Source organism: Cantharellus anzutake (genome assembly GCF_015039405.1).
Source record: "Cantharellus anzutake strain C23 chromosome Unknown EI90scaffold_27, whole genome shotgun sequence".
In the NCBI taxonomy this organism is placed as follows: Eukaryota; Fungi; Basidiomycota; class Agaricomycetes; order Cantharellales; family Hydnaceae; genus Cantharellus; species Cantharellus anzutake.
The window spans coordinates 132,465-151,265 of NW_024066977.1; the positions used below are offsets into that span (position 1 = coordinate 132,465).

An 18,801-nucleotide genomic window follows, 5' to 3' on the forward strand; every position below is an offset into this window, starting at 1 on the left:
CTCCCTTGACATCGACCATGCTCACAAACCCTTCTTTTCCCAACAATTTAGTGACTAGTCAACGTTCTCAATATCGCCAAGACGATTACTGGCTTGCACCTGGACCATCGCATTCCCCGCGCGGACCGTCCAAGATGCAACCTCAGCTCCCATACCAGCATCAACTGCAGCAGCAGCAGCAACAGCAACAGCAACAGCAACAGCAGCAACACCAAGCTCCACAACAGTCGCGCCCGCCTGCTCATGAACTCTCCTCTGCGCTCGAGTCAGTTCACCTTTCAATCAAGAAACCTAGCGTGGTGTCCAAATCATCAGCCGGAATGGCTTTGTCTTCATCTGGTCGTCGGCAGCAGCGCTCACCGCGGTCTCGCTCATCTCATCCATACATGGACGGAAGAGCGACCCGACCGGTGGTGCAGCACCCGCACGCTCCGATCGAGACAACTTTCGTCGCCCAGAACACAGGCGATATGATGTGCTACCTGTGGTTCTCCTCAAGTTTCAAACCTAAAGCTGGGACGCCGACTATCGTCGTCGAGAGCAATGTTCCACCGGATGTCAAAGCCGAACTAGCACGACTGCAGTTTAACCCATCTGCCGAGTTCATTAGCTTCCTGGGTACTCTCCTTTCCACCACTCAAGTTAGCCAGAGCGTCATCATTCTCTCGCTTTATTACATCTACCGCCTGAAATTGAGCAATCCTCACATACGAGGTATGGAGGGGAGCGAGTTTCGGTTGGCAGTCATCGCGTTGATGCTAGCCAACAAATTTCTCGACGAGTCAGTTTACTTTCTCCACTCCTTGTCGTCCCACTTGTTCACCGATATATTTCACATAGTAATACATACACCAATAAAACCTGGTCGGAAGTGTCTGGGATCAGTCTTGGTGAAATCAACCTAATGGAGCGTGAATTCCTTGCTGGTGTCGAACACAGCTTATACATCGACTATGGTACCTACCAACATTGGGGGACTCTCCTGAATGGCCTTCTCATGGCCAAAGAACGGGAAACGCAGTCCTGGAGACGGCGTTATACCGATCGATATGTTGTCGGATACCCATCTCATTCTCCAGTACCGTCTCAGCCTCCCTCCAAAGCGGCCCTACATCCCCCTTCATATCCATCACGACATAGTCAACGCGCACGATCCACTTCGCCCCTCCTCACGAATCGGCATTCATCCACGACATACCCCTTCACTTTTGCAATATCCGGATCCCAGGCGAATCCTTTCACTTTGCAAGTAAAGACAGAGCAAGGTGGACATTTCCCATTCCCTCACTCAACGTTTACCTCACCTACGAAACCCGTGATAACATCCTCAAAGAGAAGCGCGCTTGACGCGTTCTCTCCTCCACCCCTCGTTCCGCTCAAGTTGCCCAAGCGTGAATCCCCCAGCACCGATGGCAGTCCGATGGATGATTCGCCTATGGATCTTACACCTATCGACGGAATGAGCATTGGAATGGCGAGCGCCCCTACTTCACCGGTTGAGATTGTGAAACCTCAAGAGCCAATGAAGCCGAGAACCCTTCAGGCGCCGTATGAGCATGACCATGTCAAGCACACGAGCGCTATGCCCCAGGTAAGCCTTCGTTTGAAAACGTCATTCATTCCACGGTGACTTGGTTTTTGTTCCGCGTTTTACTGACTTTAAATTGTTACTCTCATTTTCACTACAGTACCTCGCATTTAATACTTTGGCTTCAACTCCAATGGATGAAGTATTAACAGGTTCAGAGGCTCGTGTTGGTGTTGGTGCTCGAAAGACGGTATTACGCTATCATGATCCCCGTAAACTGCCACCACCCGAGGCCTATCCTCACCAAGTTTTCAATCTCGGACCATTAACTTCATCCTCATTGTCGTCGTCGTCGTCGGTTCCTGGCTATTTGGTCTATCCTCATAGACGGGACGACTTTGTTCCGATGCAAACTCAATCAGCACGGACGAGTCCGAGGGATGGCGGTCATTGGGGTATGACTGGACCTGTTCAATCGCGTCCGTACCGCACATCTCTGAAAGTACCATTGGTACAAGAGAAACCTACAGTGTCCGCACCTTCCGTACCTGCACATCCACCTAGAAATGCCGTGGGTGAGAGACAACGTCAGATTGCACCTTTCGCGAATGCCGGTCCTCCAGCTGTACAACACTGGACGTCCATCCCTGCAGCGGTGTCATCCTATATGTCTGTGGCCTCCGATTTTCATCCTTCGCCAGCGACGGCTGAGACGGGAGGGATTGGAATGAGACTCCAGGTACCAGGCGTTTTGGCCCGTGTGGGTCTGAATGGCAGATCTAGTGCTTCGGCCGATTTCGGATCACCTGTGCTTAGGGGAAGGCGAATGTGAGATATGCGTGTGTGTGGCCGTTCCTTTACCCATAGTCAGCGCTGGACGCTGATTGGTTGGTCCTTTTCTCAAATCTCGGCGTCATCTCTTGTCCTTCTTGCGCGTGATTCACAACTTTCTGGAACATCACGATTTCAGCCGTTCCATAGAAAGCTTGGTCAATCTGTTGGGCATCTCGGGTGTGGGTGTGGGTGAGCCTTGATAGCGGCTCAACCCTGAGTGAACAGCTGGTCCTGTGCGCGTGCCCCCTGGTTGCAAACAGGATCTTATTCATCAAATCGCCATTTCAATCTCACTCTTTTCCCATTTTCAACCCCTTCCCAAACCTCCCATCTCTCTCTCATCCTCACTTCTTTTTACCCATACCCCTCACGCGCTCAACCGTCATCAATATCAATCATCATCGTACGACAACCCGTACATCGAGACTTGACGTTTCGACAAGTTGATCGCTCTTTCTTGTTCCGATAGCGACGCCGCTAACTTCCAGTCGGCCTCAGCCTCCCATTTGCCAGCCGTGGAGGCTGAGCCGGACCGTGTTCGGATCTGATGTGTGTTGGGAACCATCAGGAGACAGGACACACTGCCTTCGATCATTAGATGAAAGGACCTTTTTTTTTTCTCGTTTGTTCAAAAGTTCGATGGACTGGCTTACAAGGCTATAAGTTATCACTGAGCTGTGGCTATTATAGCTGAAACATTATTTTGCTCGCCCGCGGGGTCTGTCCGATCGTCGTTCCTTCCCCCCCCCCTTTTTTGCTCCTCTTCTCCCACCTTTTTCTTCCACATGCATATGCTCCGATTCCCCTTTGCCCTCCTAGGAGTCTCTCCGTGAATGAAAGATCAAGACTTCTTTCGGTGCAATTCCAAACTAGTGACTCCTTTTCTCTGTTCATTCGGCGTAACCGCTGTCATCACCTTCATCATCATCAATGTTCTTTATCAGCTGTCATTTATCATTCAGCCTCCACAGTACTTGTCTCCCCCCCCCCTCATGGCCATTGCCCGCGCGTCTCTTCTCTTCACTTCTATTCAAACTTTTTTTATACGTTCATCTCACTGCTCGTCTCCTTTCCTTCCTATTGCTCTTTCGTTTTTCTTTCTTCACACTTTTTGCAATGGACTCCACGTCTCCACGCACAGCAATCTACCCCCACCAACGCCACAACAACAACAGCAACAGCAGCAACAGCAGCAGCAGCACCCATGACGAGATCAATAGCCAATCCGTCCCGTACCATATTCCTTATAGTATAGTTACATATACGTTAACAAAAAAGCTTGGAGGATCCCCTTTTCCGACCCTGTCCCTCTTACAAGTATCGTAGTAGTACATAGTACTTCATTGAAATTGCTTTTCTTTCACATTCCTTCTTCCTTTCTCTTTTGTTACGCATTCACAGCTGTACAATATTGCAATTTTTTTTAGCCTAAATGGGAACGCTTCAGTGCCATGGTGCTCTGCTCTTGGGTACGTGCGCAAATGCACGGGTCATCACAGAATCGTGTTGCCTTTTTTTCTTCCTGGTTCCTTGTGCAGGAAGATATTACTTAGCACTGTGTACTTGTGTACTGTAGAATTACAGGGACACGGATCTATCTAGGATTTATGTTTGGAAATGGAAGGCCTTTTCCGAATACGCCGATATGCAACAGGGATCGATTTGGATAGACGCCCTAGAACTTTGTCGAAGGTTATGAACGGCAGGGTCCGGAATATTCATGCCCGTGTTTTTGATTCTTAGACATGAAGATATGAACCGATTTATGCATGGATGGGATGGGATGGGATGGGGACGGGGAGATGGGATAGTGATCGCTTGTCCCAATCCTACGGGCTTGGGCGATCATTGATAGATCAGCTAGTCAAACTGTGTGTAGATTGGGTGGGTATACGTTCGCTGAGCGATGGCATTGGCGGGCGCTGCGCTTGCGCTTGCGCCTAGGTTTTTTTTTTTCTCAGCGGTGTGAAAGAACAAGGTTGATTTGATTTTGGCGCGCTTTGTGGGTCCCAGACACAATATGGCTCATAAGGATTGGAAGTTCCGTTACAGTTGTAACTTTGGATGGTGCTAATCGTGGTATTATATATCATTGCAGAACCCAGTTTCTACATAAATTATTATTATTATTATTATTCCTCTTTGAATTGAATTGTAATTAGTTATTTAAGCTATCCTAAACGAGCAAATGAATTAGATCTGGACTCGTAAACGGGAGTTAGTTGTATTGTGTCGCAACGGGCTTGGGATGGTAATTTTTTTTTGTCAGGTTCGGAGATCCTTTCTGGGGGATATGATATTACTCTGTACATAGGTTGTATTGTATCTCATAACTCTGTGTCTCTCTCGGTCTGACTGGGGCGGAAATTTGGGGGATATGATTTGGAAATCATATGCGTTATATAGCAAATAAACCTTTTGCTGCCGGCGTCCCTTACAGTAAAGTTGAAATTGTCGTTCGGTTCGGGTCGGTTTCGTTCGTTGTTTTACTTCTTACGGCTGTCGCTTCTTTGGGAAGGGCTCGTTCGTTTCGGATGGTCTAATTTATTTTTGCCTTTCTTTTTCCACCACCAGGTGAAAATGGTCACGCGCGGTTGCCTGTTGCAATTGACTACGTATCGTACGCTCACGGTCATGTATTTGTACATGTCGCTTGAGGCGAAGGCAAGTTTTTGGTCTGACCGCTCGGTGTTTCCCAGGCGGAGTTGCACTTGGACAAATAACTCCTACGTCCGTATCTGTACACTCATGCTTAGGCGATACGCTTCCACATGTCCTGCTTGTTCCACGCTGAACCATCACACCAGTTGGACAGCTCTTGATGCATAGGCCCCGCCGGCCCGATCCCATGAAACCCTTCAATTCTGATCAAGATGCGTGAAGAGGCGAAAATATATCAATGCACATGGTACAATCCGTGTACGCGGGTTTAGTCAGCGAGAACCTTGAGGGATGGGGGAGTACGAACTTGCGTGGAATACATGGAAGCGCAAATGCGATGCGATGCAAATTCAATCTACAACTATGTACAGCGCCCAATGAAAGTTCCTTGATGGGTGGACTAACATTGTATGATGCATATCGCGGTTAGTGGCTGCAGCGGCAATGGATATGCAACCGCTGAACTAGCCCTAGGAAGTCTGCCATGCTTGTGTAGGGGGATCACGTCGAATCGGATGGCCACTTCCTTTGAGCGCAGCGCTGCTGCACCTGCGCAGGATCCGGGCTTATGGGTGAGTTAGGACTGTATTGGTCTACTAATTTCACGAAGGCCCGGTTCGTTGGGTTCAAATGACTTTGCCTGCTGCAAGGAACCGAGAACTTTCTTCATCTATTTCGGCGTTTTACCATGGAGATCTAAAAAGAAGAGGGGGAAGAGAATCGTAATATATATATACATATATCAGAGATGTGAAAAAAAAAAAAACCTCTCATGTGTTCATGATATTATCATCTCCAGCATGGTAAGACTTCACACCACCTTACATACCTGCCTTACGCAGGTCAAAGTTTTCGTGGAATCATTGAATTTGTGGTCAGCGCTGTCTCACACTCGTAGCAAATTGCGGCTTTTACCTCATCTATACATTCATCATTGACGATTTTGCTTTCGTATTTATGTATGCTGTACTGACACAAGAGGATGTTCCATCCACGTTCGATCACGCAATATCATCGGATGTCACTTCCGTGCAATTCTTTCCGCTTGGGAATGGGGCACACACTGGACAGGAGGAATACTCCCCAAGACAACCTTGATACTTGGGGAAAATGCTGCGAAACTGGTTGTCAACTGTATGTTAAACCACTATTGCTTTCTCGAGTCAGAGCCAAGGCAACCAGGACGAACGTTTCGTTGATGGACCTTTATTTCATGTTCGAAATATGGGTGAGAGGATGTTGCGTGCACGGCGGGCACTCATTAGGGGTTCCCAGCTATTGCGGGTACATATGGGCGAGTAGTTGCCTCAATATTGGTGGTATAGGGGTTGCGATAAGCTGTCTAACAAGTTCAATAACCCCTTTAGACGAGTGATGACTGACCAGGGCCATATAGCGACAGGCTGATGCCGTCCCTGGTCAGCGATCAATGCGTCCCAATTGCGAGCTAGTACATTGTTCCGTTTCGGGAACCCACTAACAAGCGAGAGTCCAATATGGAGTGACCTCGAAATTGCGCAACCACACTGCTGACAGGCTGGCGAAGCTCGACGTGAACGGATGAGAGTGGAGCATGTGAATGAATGATGGATTGGATTTCTGAGCTCGCTTAGAACGTACCCTATCGTAACCGTCTTCCACTGCGCGGGCGGATGATAGATAGTTTGCAAATCTTGTCGTCATCCGCACTGACTTTGGGCGAGAAACAAAGGCATGAAACACAACAAGCTGTCCTTGAAGCGGTTGTTGAAGGAGTCTTTGGCGCGCTGAAGTTCCGGGATCGGTTGATGTGGGACGTCATGCCCCCTCGTGGGCTCCAAGGGAAAAGCCCGGATGAAACGGATCTGTTGCTGCAGGAATGCCTTGCCCACGAATACAACGAAAGAAGGAAGGAAAAAAGCAGACGCATGCCCCCCGCGTCTCACACAATGCATCTCTAGCGATACCTTAAGGGTGTTAATATTCGGAAAAGGGTGGCGTGGAAAGTAAACCTGTTATAGATCCCCAGGTACCGTGTACTTTCCGTGGTATTCAATAATGGTGATTAACCATGCAAGATTCTTGAATGAGTAGCGAGGGATTGGCTGCGAGGTTGTCATGGGGTGAGCATGAAAGAGGGAACAGAAGATAAGGAAATGCGCGGGGCCCACGATAAATGTGTTATGATGAGAGGGATATACCACGCGCTCGTGGCATGTGGCCCAGTACAGTTGAGTGCATGGCGTGGGTTGAACTCAAGAACACCAAATTATGTGCATTTGACGATCAGCCGCTGTGAATGCAAAACTTCTCTGAGCAAAGTTGGGTTTGAATTCGTGGTGCATGAACAGCTTGGACAGCCTCGCGGTAACAGGAGCATGCGCATGCGGCTCGGAAGGGACGTGAAAAATTCTTCCGCCGCGCCCGAGCAGCGGTCAGAAGGTATGGAATCCCAGGAAAGCCAAAGAGGACACAAGAGTAGTCCTCAAGATAGTTCGACCCTCAGTTGATGGCCATGGATCTCCATGGTTAAACTCTTTCGAATCACAAGCAAAAGGATCTGATAGGGATAACGTCAAAAACAGGACGGAAGGACTGTGTGTGAGTGTGTGGGGTTGTCTGGTGAACGTGGTTAGAACGGTGGACCAGCTAGAGCGTTAGTAGCTCCAAGAATGGGAATGATTTCTAAGAGCTTTCAGATATTTCCGCGACGATTCTGGCTGTGAGCGGCTTGAAGTCGCTGGCTCATCCGAAATAGCCCCGTAAGATCGACCCTTCGGCGTAAATTGTTGCAAGTCATGATGGCCGCACGTAACGGTTTCAACGAACAAAGAGCCCCTAGTCCACATAAAGGTCGTCGAAAAAGAATCAGCCGGCAAGCACCACGTTTATGCACCTGAGAAACGAAGCCATTATGCAGCTACAGGATAGAGATTCGAGTGCCACGCAACTCCATGCCGCTTTCCATGTTGGGGACATGCGGCCATTGTGCGAGGGAAAATACATCATAGAAATATCATAAGTTCCCTATGCCGTTAGGGTGGTGAGTGAAAGGAAGCGTTAACTGGGCTGATTGTGGGAGTCATTGTCCCCAAGTCATCTGGACATACATATCACCCTATATCCGGTATAGCATGAGTTGCACTGAAAAGCTGATTGTGCATGCTCGATACGGGCAACCGAATTTTCTGCGAACATGTTCAGCCTGTGATGACGACCAGCTGTTTTTCTTTTCTTTTGCGCTGAGAACGCGTGCAGCCGCCTAACTCCATTTGGCGAACTATAATCATCCGCCCCTTCTGACGTCGGCCCGGGTAGGATCATCGTCCTGCAGGGCATCGTCTCCTTGCCTGCTTTTGAGAGCTTGCCTGTTTTGGGTGTAGGAACCGAGCCGTTGTTGGACCGGGATCCGTGGGAAATTACTGCAAATTGATCCCTGAACACACGTGACCCTATTCCGAAATAGGGATCCATGCCCATAACAATGACCCCAAAGCGAAAACGGCCGGAAAGCGCGTCTGCTCAGGACATATTCGACAAGATCTCTGGAAAGTGCTTGCGGGAGTTCTAAGGAAACGTTTGTTCTCACATGAACGCGTTTAGCTAGCCTAATTCAGATCAAAGACAACTTGGGACACCCCAACCTGGATCCTTCATCCACCATCGAGATGCTCGACCAGGTGGCAGCTCTAGCCGAATCCTTTTCTCAATCTTCTAAGACAAAGAAAAGCCTTCAGCCCTTGATGGACACCCTGGACCGTGAAGGTGCCTCTTTGTACACTAATTTGGACTCACATTAAATTTGAGATTTGCCAAAGGCGTGAACCTCTGGAATCTCTCGACGTTTCTGAAAGATGGAAGCGAGGTTTCTCCAGTATATGCCTCATGTACGTGTCTTTTATGAATAGGGTACACACCTTTGGTCATGCGTCCACCCCAGTAAGGTTCGCCGCATTCTCTCTCATCGAAGCCGGTACGGAGGCAAGACCCTCCACCGAAAGTGAGTCTCTGGGCCCTGAATGTGTCTCGACAGGGTCGCGTAATTTCTAATTTTTTAGCGCTCGTCCACATCCTACAAATTGCGAGCAAGGCAGGTTCTGCATTGGCAGGTTCGTTCATTTGGCACTGGTCTATGGCTCTTGCATCGGGGGATTTAGATCTGTTACTTGTAGCATGCGGGCGCGTGGATACTTCTACCCAAGTGTTATCTCGGGCTGCGATCGTAAGGATGAAACTCCGTCCCCCCGTTAGACTGACCGAAACTCACACCATCATCTCGTAGTATGAAAAGTTGCTTCAAGAGAGCATGTCTTCAAGCGATATCGCTCCAAGGGATCAGGCTGCCGCAATAGCCGCTTATTATATTGGTAAACCAATCATTAACAGGTAACAGCTTGCACTGATTCGAGATCCAGGTCGAATGGAAGCAGTAAGCCGCTTTTGCGGTCATTTCACTCCGGACATGACCGATTGTCGTTCTTCAGGCCTGGAAGGATGGAAATCAAAACGTTTCCTACTTTATGCTTCAGCAGGCTATAGGTTTTGCCGCCACCCAAGCTTCTTGAATTTCCATTGACAAAGCTTTACTTTCAAGATCAGCAACGGCTGGCGTTTTTAACTGTGACTGAAGTAGGAACTGCCCTATCTTCGTCGCCGATCATACATTTGAATTATCCCTCATTAGCTTGAGGATGTCGCTGTTCGAATTTGGAACATCGGGAGATCGATCTTGAAGGCAGCGACTGATCATGACGCGGGTGATTGGGAGCATTCGGAAGAAGTCAGGAAGCAGGCGCAACTTGCTGTGAAGTGGCTCAAGATCGCATTTCAAGTGGTCGAAACCAGGGCGAAACCAGAATCTACATCGAGCGCCCAGGATGATGAGCAACGTTTGGGGTCCCTCTCAGACGGTGAAGCCACAGTAGGCGCCCTTTCCATGGGATCATATAGTAAAAGTGTTTATTCCCTCGCGCAGCGTGCTATTCTAAGGAGTCTTTGTATGTTTTCACCCTTACATCGGTTATCATTGGACTGATCCACACCTTCAGCCCGCGCATATTTCATTTCATCCGCGGACAGCAATGACAACTTGTCTCGTGCGGAAGCTTCACTTTCCGAAGCTATCGAGCGGCTCAACTTTCCTGGTGAGGATCGAACCGAATCGGTAAATTCTTTGAGTTCAATTTGGTCGACACGCTGTTCACTATTTGGTTGAAGGGACCTCCGCCCAAGGAGGTGGTGAAGGAGCTCCGGCAACTTCAATGGATGAAAACTGCTATCCTGAAACGCCGAAATGCGAGCGACACAGAATTCCGGGAAGGTGCCGGTTTTAGGGGCTTCACTTGGACCCGGTTGCTTACCTCAGTTCAGTGTTGCAAGGGCTCCTGCACTCCATCGAGTTCAGTGAGGAGTGCATAAACGAGTGAGCTTCCCAATTCATGCTCTCCATCCCGGCTCAAATAGTTGTCACAGCTTCCTTCAAGAGATATCAGCGCTTGCAGAAGCTCGGTGCGTGATTTTCTGGAGACAACTCTATTTCTTTATCATGACGTCGTTTCAGCCCCTCTCTTGTTGCAGATGCAGCGCGGAAGCTCATCAATCATGCCTTGCGTGACGTCAATGGACATTCTTTCATTGATAAAATCCTCCTTTTTTTGATATTTCATCTCAAGGCCGATGCGAATCAAGAGCGAGCCACGTTGGAGATTCGGTCGGCCTGTGATGACATAGCTGGCCGGCCTGACTTCCAGTTCGGAAAAGTGCCTGCACGAGCGTGTCAAAGTGTGCGTATATGATATTCAAATGTTGTGGAATTTGTTTGGAGCCACCTTGGTAGGTACTTTGGGCTATGGGCGATAAACTATACAACTCGAACAAATGGTCACGAGCAGTACGCTGGTACAGTCTAAGCTCTCACGAAATATTTGCTCGTGCCGTGGCTCCTGTGACCGTCTCCAAATGCCTTAGGAAGACTGCGCTATGCCACATTCAGCTGGGAGAGTATTCCCAGGCGGCGGACTGCCTTCGAAGATGTCAAGCTGATGGTACCACAAATGAGGCTGCCACACATTACGTCTCCTTTTTGGCGGCGATACATCAGGGTGCGTGCTCATCATATCTGCTAATGCCCATATTGATATCAACTCCAACCATTAAGGCCTAGAAGATGAAGGTGGGTTCTTCGTCATTTCTGTCGTTACCGTTCAATGCTCACTCGAATGAGAGTCTTTAGCTGCCGAAGCAATCACGAGGCTCGTTAATGCCCCTGATTTCAATCGCTCCATGCTGCTCCTTGCGACCCAGCTTGCCCATGAAAAGCAACTACGTAGACTCCTGTTATCCTTGTTGCATTCTTTGTTGGAAACATTAGATAGCGCACCTGTTGCAAACGGAGGATCCGAGGGAATTGTGTTGTCACGGTGAGTGGGACGTGCTCATTGATTCTGATGACGGCTCATTCATCCAATAGGTGCATCATCCGACTCACTATTGATTTGCTAAAGGAGCCGGCAGCGGAGATGCAAGTAGTCAGATGCCTTAATCTAGTGCATATACTAAATTTAGTTCACAAGTCCTGTTTTGGTAGACACTTTGATGAAGCAGTTACGCAAAGGTATACAGCTCTGTAGTTTCCTTCACATGTCCTGCTGACCCGCGTTCAGCGAAAACTTTAGTCCTGGCTGCAATTTCTAAAAAGGATGAGGCGATGATTGTCAAGGATCTATCGTGGTTATGGCGCACTGCATACAATTGTGCCATCGACGTGTCAACAGAATGGAGCAGCGAGATTGTTGCCCAGTTATTCGACATATCGAGGGAGGTAAGAACCGTGGCAAAACTAGTGCCTCTCTAATCCTAATACCTCTCCAGTTTCTAGAATTGTTCCGTAACGTGTCCATGGATGCCAATGATCCCGTGGTACACGCTCATATTGTTTTCGCTTCATTCTCTTCCATCTCGGCAAGAGGTCAGCACTGGTACGACGTTTCTACAATGAGGTTGTCATGATAGTTGGATGTCACAGTGTTTGCTGCTCGACAAATGAATCCTCCCCCAAAAGAGGTTAGTGATCCTGTTTGATATTCCTTTCGTTCCTCAGTGGCACCCTCAGCGTTTGACCATTACTAAGGACGTCAAAACTCTGCTAAGCTTGGTTCAGCAACACAAAGCTCTCATCAGTGGTGAAGTCGGGGAGGAACGCCTTCGTCATATCGTTCATTTTGTGTATCTTTTTCAGTTGGAACAATTGGTGAAACTTGCAGATTGGGAAGGTGTCCTCCTTGTCATCAAAGTAGGGTGCCGTGTGCTTGGTACTTCACTGTGTACTTCTCCTTTTGTTAGGACGCTTCCGCCTCCAGCCTTTCACTGAATTTGGATACATATGAAGCCATTGCAGATATCCTGGTGCGTGTCTGTCCAAGCTACCATGAGAGCCAATCAAGTACATTTCTTCAACAACGTCAGTGGGTGGAAAAAGAGTGCCCCAGCGATGGTGAGAATGTCGTCGAGTCTATTTCCTGATGAAGGACTAATAGTAATTGCCCAGTTCTTTACCTCGCACTTGAGGTCAGTCGCGCAACGCACATTCTCACGTGTCGCTGAGGTTTGCGCAATACAGGTCATCCTGCACGCCTGCCTTGATTCCAATGCTTTCATAACCGAGAAATTTTCGCGTTGGTTGAGAGCCATTTGCACTATCCTCCTCGCCAGAAATGGAGCTGCAGACCGACAGAAAGCTTTAGGTTTCATCGAACAGGCAGTGGAAGTTATCCGAGATGCTGTTGAGAGTTCCGAAAATGGCGAAGTACTCATAATTCCTGGTTTGTCGATTGCATTTCACAGGCTATTCCAGGAGTATCCAATGGATGAAAGGCAATGGGCATTTACTATATCGTACAATGCTGGAGTCGAATGCCTTGGGTAAGGATGACAAATCTGTTCGGTCGTTGACATCAACCTGTTTCTTCCACGTTAGCGCAAACATGCTTGATGAAGGGAAGCGTTGGTTTGAGTGCGCATCCATGCTCAGTACTTTCATAAATAGCCCTGGAATGGCAGAAAAGGTGGACTTTGTTGTCTGCGTCTTCTGTATAGTCTGACTCTTTGAGGTCTAGGTCAGCGCTACTTACGAGAATCTACTAAACCGCTATCCCCCAGCCTAATTTCACATCGACGTCTCACGTTACTTCAAACCGTTGGGATAATCATCTCCCTTAGCTAATCACAATAATATGTAACATTGCACACATACCCCTAAATAACTGATGGACGCCGCCTGCAGCGGCATTACCCACTACTCTTATCGGTTCTCTTATCTGACGGCCATGGAGGAAGGCAAGGTTAAATTCAACATTGTGATTTACAGTGCTGTCCCAAATCCCCCTGCCAAATCCCCCAGTCTTTCTTCTCTTTCAGCAGTGGGCCACCCACATGTGAACGTCCGTAGAAGTGGGAATGAACCATTGTCTAAGGATCGGTTATCTAAACTTATGTCACTGCGTGCTGTGGTACATTGGTATCTGCTCTACCGGCATACGCTGTGGTGATCAAATTCATGCATTTGCAACAAGACAACTCCCAAAGCCCTAGCTTGATTCGAAACAACAAGAGGGATGCGGGTTGCAATGCATCAAAATTGAGTGTTAAGTTGCGCAGCGGGCCGTCCATAGTGACTGCGCGAGTGAGTCCGTTCAGGGCCGGGCCCTGATTGGTTTAACGCGAGGTGGGTTTGAATGTGCAACAAGATGCTTTTTTCATGAGGATTGTTTAAAGGTTCAAACTGCAGTGCGTTCTGGCCAAGATGTGGCCTGAGTTCGAAGAACCTCAATCCTGGGGAGCGCGACATTATCATGCTTTATTGGTAAGCATCACCCGGCTTCCAGGAACTATGCCCCTCCCAGATTGGGACCTACACCGACATACTAGGCTTTGCTTTTGGACTTAGGTAGACAGTCACCATCCGGGTGAGTAACATCAGCGCAGGATTTACAGACGGATTAATGCATGGATTTTTTGGGGACTAGCACAAGTTTGCGCGAAAGAACAGGAGGCTCGCACATAAGTTCATCTGTCTTACAGCTCAAAACCTTGTGGGCACTGAGTCATTTTCCGCGACCGCAAATGACCGTGTAATGGGTGATGACAACATTGGCGACAGACATTAGGGAAACGTTGGATAAGGCTGTAAAAGCGAAAATGGGTAGTGAAGAATGGAGCATGGCATGAAGGGCGAGCTTTTAAAACGACAACAGGATACGGAACTTGGCTTACAAATCAAGATAACTGGTGGACGCCGCCTGGCGCGGCAAGTACCCGCTACTCATTCCGCGTTGATTTGATCATTCAGCAATCTCGCGAAGCTATGTGTATATACTTTTGAAGTACATTTGACTCAAAAGAAAACTATCTATTGGATTCGAAGGTTGATCAGAGACAAGCGCCCACATCCTTGGCTCGGACACACACCGTGGACACAGGCGTCCCGATCTGAAAGTGTGCGAAGTGGAACGTAATGCGCATCACTGGGGTTGCGCGCTATCCGTCATTGGTGGAGGTCATCGAACACTCATTGCGACGGGGGCTCACTTGGAGGCACACATGAACATGGGGAACCCCACTCCCCTCATGCTCAATGAATCCCAACCATGCTTTGTTCGTCTCAAAATTCTGTTTGAAGCTGTCACCCTCTATAGCTGCGGTGTGTCAGACGTCATTACGCACCGATCCCCATACTAAGACATGGGCTGAACCACGTTGTTGGTGTAATATCACGCAGTCGGGTAGAACTGGAGTACATCCACAAATCTGCATGTACGGTTGAAAGAGTGGATCAGAAGAGATGTACACAGACTCACTCAAGTTAGAGGAAGCCATAGTCTGTACAGACACGGTTGATTCGCAAAGGCAGCGTGAGGTAGATGATCCATGGACGGTTGAGAGAGCGGATCAGAAGGGATAGACAGAGACTCACCGAAATCAGAGGAAGCCATAGTAAGAAGTCGGACGTGGTGATGCAGTGTGAGGTGGATGGTCTTTGTGGCCTGAGTTGCATTGTAGCGGAGTGAGCCGAAATTCTATTGTGGTATGGTCAGAATGGGAAAAAAGGACCCTAGGTTACAGAGGACCCTGTGCACAGAGTGGGGCCTAAATTTGCAGGGCCCGCTACGGAGTAGCGGGAATAAGGACCCAGGATAGCAAGGGAATTTGCAATAATAGAGGACCTCTTGCACGAGCATTCAGTTTACGCATTCAAGACCCGCTACAGAGTAGCGGGAATATTTGCTTGACTGTTGGGACTCGGCTCTCCCTGCCGGAACCTCTTCTCTCCAGCAACATAGGCACTGAGAACTTCTAACCCCCCCAAAAAAAACAATAACTCAGGCGTTCGGCGTTCGATCGGCGCTTTAGCCTCGTGCGTCTGCGAATGGTGTACCAGAACGAGGATCACCCAGCACCTGAACCAGTGTCCGGGAAAACAGAGATTCCTCCTGTTGATTACACCCTCTGCTCCTGGCATATCCAGAATAACTGACCGGATGTCAAAGACGACTGATGCTTCTCCTGATTGAACGCAAGGAAAGCTGAATCGGCGTCCTGCAGTCCTGAAGTGCCCATGAGGGGACTTTCACAACGTGGAGTGGCCTTGCAGGCAACTTGGTAATGACAACCTCATTATTGCTTGGCCTTATAACAATTCTTAGCACAGTAATAACTTCCATTAAGCAGGAAACACCTCAAGAGAGGGCTCCAGACCCAGTAGACTTTTCGTATCCATCCGTTTATCATCGTCTGAACGTTGAATGCTCAGTCGTGACCTGGTATCCCCAGCAATGTACACGTCAGGTCTTCAGGCGATTCGCCACTGAAGATTTACATTGGAGCTTCTCGGTGCTGTGCAGCCTCGGATGTTGCTGCAATGTCGTTCAGGGTGGCATTATCAAATCCATGCTTCTCCCGCACATTCGTGTGCATTTGTGCAAGCAGTGTAGATGTTATGACTGCATGGACCATCCTTCCCTATGAGGTTGTCATCTGGTTTGGATTCAAATCATTCTCAAGGCGATGACCGGGGCAATTTCGGTCTGTGAAGATCGATGGTCCGCGGACTGCTGGATCATTAGAGCTTCACCCCCAGAGGGTCTCTGCAGGGTTGCACCGGGTGACCTGGGCCATGGGGACCGTTGTCAGTGGTGGCCAATCGACGCAGGGACGGATGAATCGGCGTTCAATCCAAGTGATGCAACGCGGTGGCGTTTGCAATCATTCGGGGCCGAATGCTCAGCCCTCACTCTCAGGATATCCCTCAGACCTAGCACGATGCATCGATCCCATATTATAACGTTGACCAGGCATGAGCTTGCGGGTTTCAGGTCAAATCGTCTTCACGCGTCCAATCTTCTCGCAGGAGCCCTGTCGGTTGGCATAAGGATCATGCTGAGTGACTCGGCAGGTTTGGAATTGTCTTTCCCCACCCTTTGCTCTGCAGTAGACTATGGAAAATTGTTGGACATAATGAGAAAGTTTGTCTGGAAAATGCGGATGGCCAGTGATTTGGTATAGACCGTGGTTTATTCGTGGAATTTCTGGGGATCATAACAAAAAAGCTTGTCCCTAAAGGTGCTATTACGAGTAGAACAATCTCGACTCATGCTCTCAACCATCTGAATGGTTCATCAATGTCACTCTATATTTGTGCTCCGTTCCACGTATTGTCGAGTATTCAATGTTCTGTGCAATCCTCGACTCGAAAAGTGGGGTTGTCACCTGCCTCTCCAAACGTCCTTACTTTCTGAGGCTTGGGGTTAGCGTGACTCAGAGGAATATACTGAACACCCAGCATAATTTTGCATTGGTGGCGCTTACAAATCTCTCCGTACGTTGACTACTCTTAGATAACCATAAGAATATGTAAACATGCTGTACATAATGTCCCTGATTTACTCGGCTGGCCGGGACATCACGGCGTCCGCCCAACCATCGGGTACGCCTTGGGCACCTTGAGATTGCTTCTCTCCCGCGACATAAGCCCCGAGAGCTTCTGACCAAACATAACGGTAAGCCAGAAGTTCGGTGAGCACTTTATAGCCTCGGGCGTCTGCAAAAGGAATGCCAGAACGGGGATCGATGTATCTGGCCGCTGAACCAGTGATCGGGCAAATGGCGGCACGTCGAGCTAAACACACCTTAGTTAACACGAAACGCGATCAAGTACCTACAACGACATACCACTAGGTCTGACCTTGGGCAGGACTTTCAGTTCACCCCAATCAACATGACTACCAAAGAGATAAGTCATGTCTTCCGATGGGGTTGCTCCTGGCGTATCAAGAATGACTAGGTTCCGGGTTTGCGTAATCGTCTGAGTATTGGTTGATTTTGGCTTGGGCTTAGGATCCGCAGAGGGGGCCGAAGTTGCAGATTCTGAGGCCTGTGAAGAATGAACAGGTGCAGCTGCGGAGAAATTCATGGGGGACGGAATCGTGGCAGGCCCTGGAGAAACAGATGGCACAGCAGGTGCATTGGTTTTCACAGCACTGGAGGATAGTGTTGTAACAATCGGCGCAGCAAAGCGAGGTGGAGGTGGAGGTGGAGGTGGAACATGGGGAACAGGTTTTGGCGGAGGGCCCATGATACGCCAACCTGGCGGAGGGGTGTAGGTTGCAGGGTGAGTCACTGGGATCTGTCGATAATTCGAATTAGAATACGCAGGATGGTTATGGGGATAGGGCGTCCGTCGAGCAGACGCCGTGGTACTAGTGGAGGACGATGGAGGGTTCTGGAGTTGAGTTTGAGGGGGGCGATGATATGCAGGGGGAGGAAGTTCAACCTCCACAACAAGCGGCATTTTTGCTTTCTCTGGGCGGCTGATCCATCTCAGCAAAGGTGGTTCCACAATGGTCTTGCGGAGCTCTGTATTCCGCGCTCTACGCTCTTCTTCTTCCGTCAAGAAGCTGTTGAGCGAGGCGATGTTCTCTTCCTCTGTTTCTAGTGCATCTCGGATGAGCTCGTCTTGCGTCTTTACGCGCTGCTGAGTACGCTCTCGCTTGGGCAGAGCGGCCTACAAGAAAAATATAAAGACTGCGAACGGACATAAGTAAATACAGACATACTCGTCGCTGTTGGGCATCTTTGAGTTTGTTTTGAAGCTCATGTTTGCTTCTTACTGTAGCTTCTCTACTGCTCTTGCGTATTGCAACATCGACGATTTCGCCAGTTTCTTCATTCACAACGACGTGTTGGACGGAGACTCGTCGTTTCTTGGGGAGAGGATCTTCCCCTTCTTCCCCGGGCTCAGCCTTGTCTGTTGTCTTCGGCTTGGATGTTTGAGGTAAGCGGGATGCCCGTTCAGCTTTCCTGCGCGCGGCCTGAAGATCCTCAGCAATGACCCAGATGAATCTAACAGAGACTTACCCTGCGGGCTTCCCGCACTTCTTCTTGTATTTGCTTCTCTCCAGATGCAGTGTCATCTCTTCCGGAATCTTCATCATCGGTACTCAAAAAATCGGAAGCAAAATCGTCCTCGATATTCTCTATATCTATAGTTAGACGCGGAATGGCTTCATAAAGAAGTGAAGACACTGGCCTCCTTTATCCTCAAACTCTTCGTCATTCTCGACTTCTTCGAAACCTTCCTCGGCCTCGAAAACCCCATCGAGCAGAGCTCTCATCCTGAAGGCGAATCCAATTCAAAACCATCTCCAGTAGGGATTGGAGGCCATAATCACCGATTCCCTGCACCTGTTCTCTTGCTCCTTCCTAGAGCAAGACTGTTTGGATCGCGCTTATTGGACAACATGGCA

General features: G+C 48.9%; 4 protein-coding genes across 4 annotated transcripts; 3 read left to right on the top strand and 1 right to left on the bottom strand.

Moving 5' to 3' along the window:
- Positions 1 to 17: 17 nt before the first annotated feature.
- On the top strand, positions 18 to 2,360 carry EI90DRAFT_3124358 (cyclin-domain-containing protein; the record flags this gene model as incomplete). The annotated part of the gene is made up of 3 exons (XM_039063705.1): positions 18 to 781; positions 841 to 1,591; positions 1,689 to 2,360. 3 exons carry the CDS (start codon positions 18 to 20, stop codon positions 2,358 to 2,360), a joined length of 2,187 nt encoding a protein of 728 aa, XP_038915409.1.
- Positions 2,361 to 8,486: 6,126 nt separating this feature from the next.
- EI90DRAFT_3154952 (uncharacterized protein) lies at positions 8,487 to 13,164 on the top strand (the record flags this gene model as incomplete). Its single annotated transcript, XM_039065962.1, has 29 exons — positions 8,487 to 8,554; positions 8,610 to 8,767; positions 8,821 to 8,889; positions 8,943 to 9,002; positions 9,061 to 9,224; positions 9,285 to 9,369; positions 9,418 to 9,431; positions 9,487 to 9,541; positions 9,597 to 9,631; positions 9,687 to 9,999; positions 10,051 to 10,166; positions 10,220 to 10,322; positions 10,373 to 10,424; positions 10,475 to 10,510; positions 10,563 to 10,785; positions 10,839 to 11,103; positions 11,160 to 11,174; positions 11,235 to 11,421; positions 11,472 to 11,522; positions 11,575 to 11,615; positions 11,665 to 11,822; positions 11,873 to 11,969; positions 12,027 to 12,064; positions 12,114 to 12,293; positions 12,344 to 12,494; positions 12,549 to 12,568; positions 12,621 to 12,922; positions 12,978 to 13,065; positions 13,117 to 13,164. The coding sequence occupies 29 exons, from the start codon at positions 8,487 to 8,489 to the stop codon at positions 13,162 to 13,164; spliced, it is 3,192 nt and encodes a 1,063-aa protein (XP_038915410.1).
- A 2,454-nt stretch (positions 13,165 to 15,618) lies between these two features.
- Positions 15,619 to 16,621, top strand: EI90DRAFT_3060303 (uncharacterized protein). Its single transcript, XM_039060480.1, has 2 exons — positions 15,619 to 15,658; positions 15,728 to 16,621. Exon 2 carries the CDS (start codon positions 16,064 to 16,066, stop codon positions 16,559 to 16,561), a length of 498 nt encoding a protein of 165 aa, XP_038915411.1. The 5' UTR covers positions 15,619 to 15,658; positions 15,728 to 16,063; the 3' UTR covers positions 16,562 to 16,621.
- A 317-nt stretch (positions 16,622 to 16,938) lies between these two features.
- EI90DRAFT_3016777 (YL1 nuclear protein-domain-containing protein) lies at positions 16,939 to 18,797 on the bottom strand (the record flags this gene model as incomplete). Its single annotated transcript, XM_039057032.1, has 6 exons — positions 16,939 to 17,174; positions 17,228 to 18,059; positions 18,112 to 18,366; positions 18,413 to 18,537; positions 18,579 to 18,670; positions 18,727 to 18,797. 6 exons carry the CDS (start codon positions 18,795 to 18,797, stop codon positions 16,939 to 16,941), a joined length of 1,611 nt encoding a protein of 536 aa, XP_038915412.1.
- Positions 18,798 to 18,801: the final 4 nt, after the last annotated feature.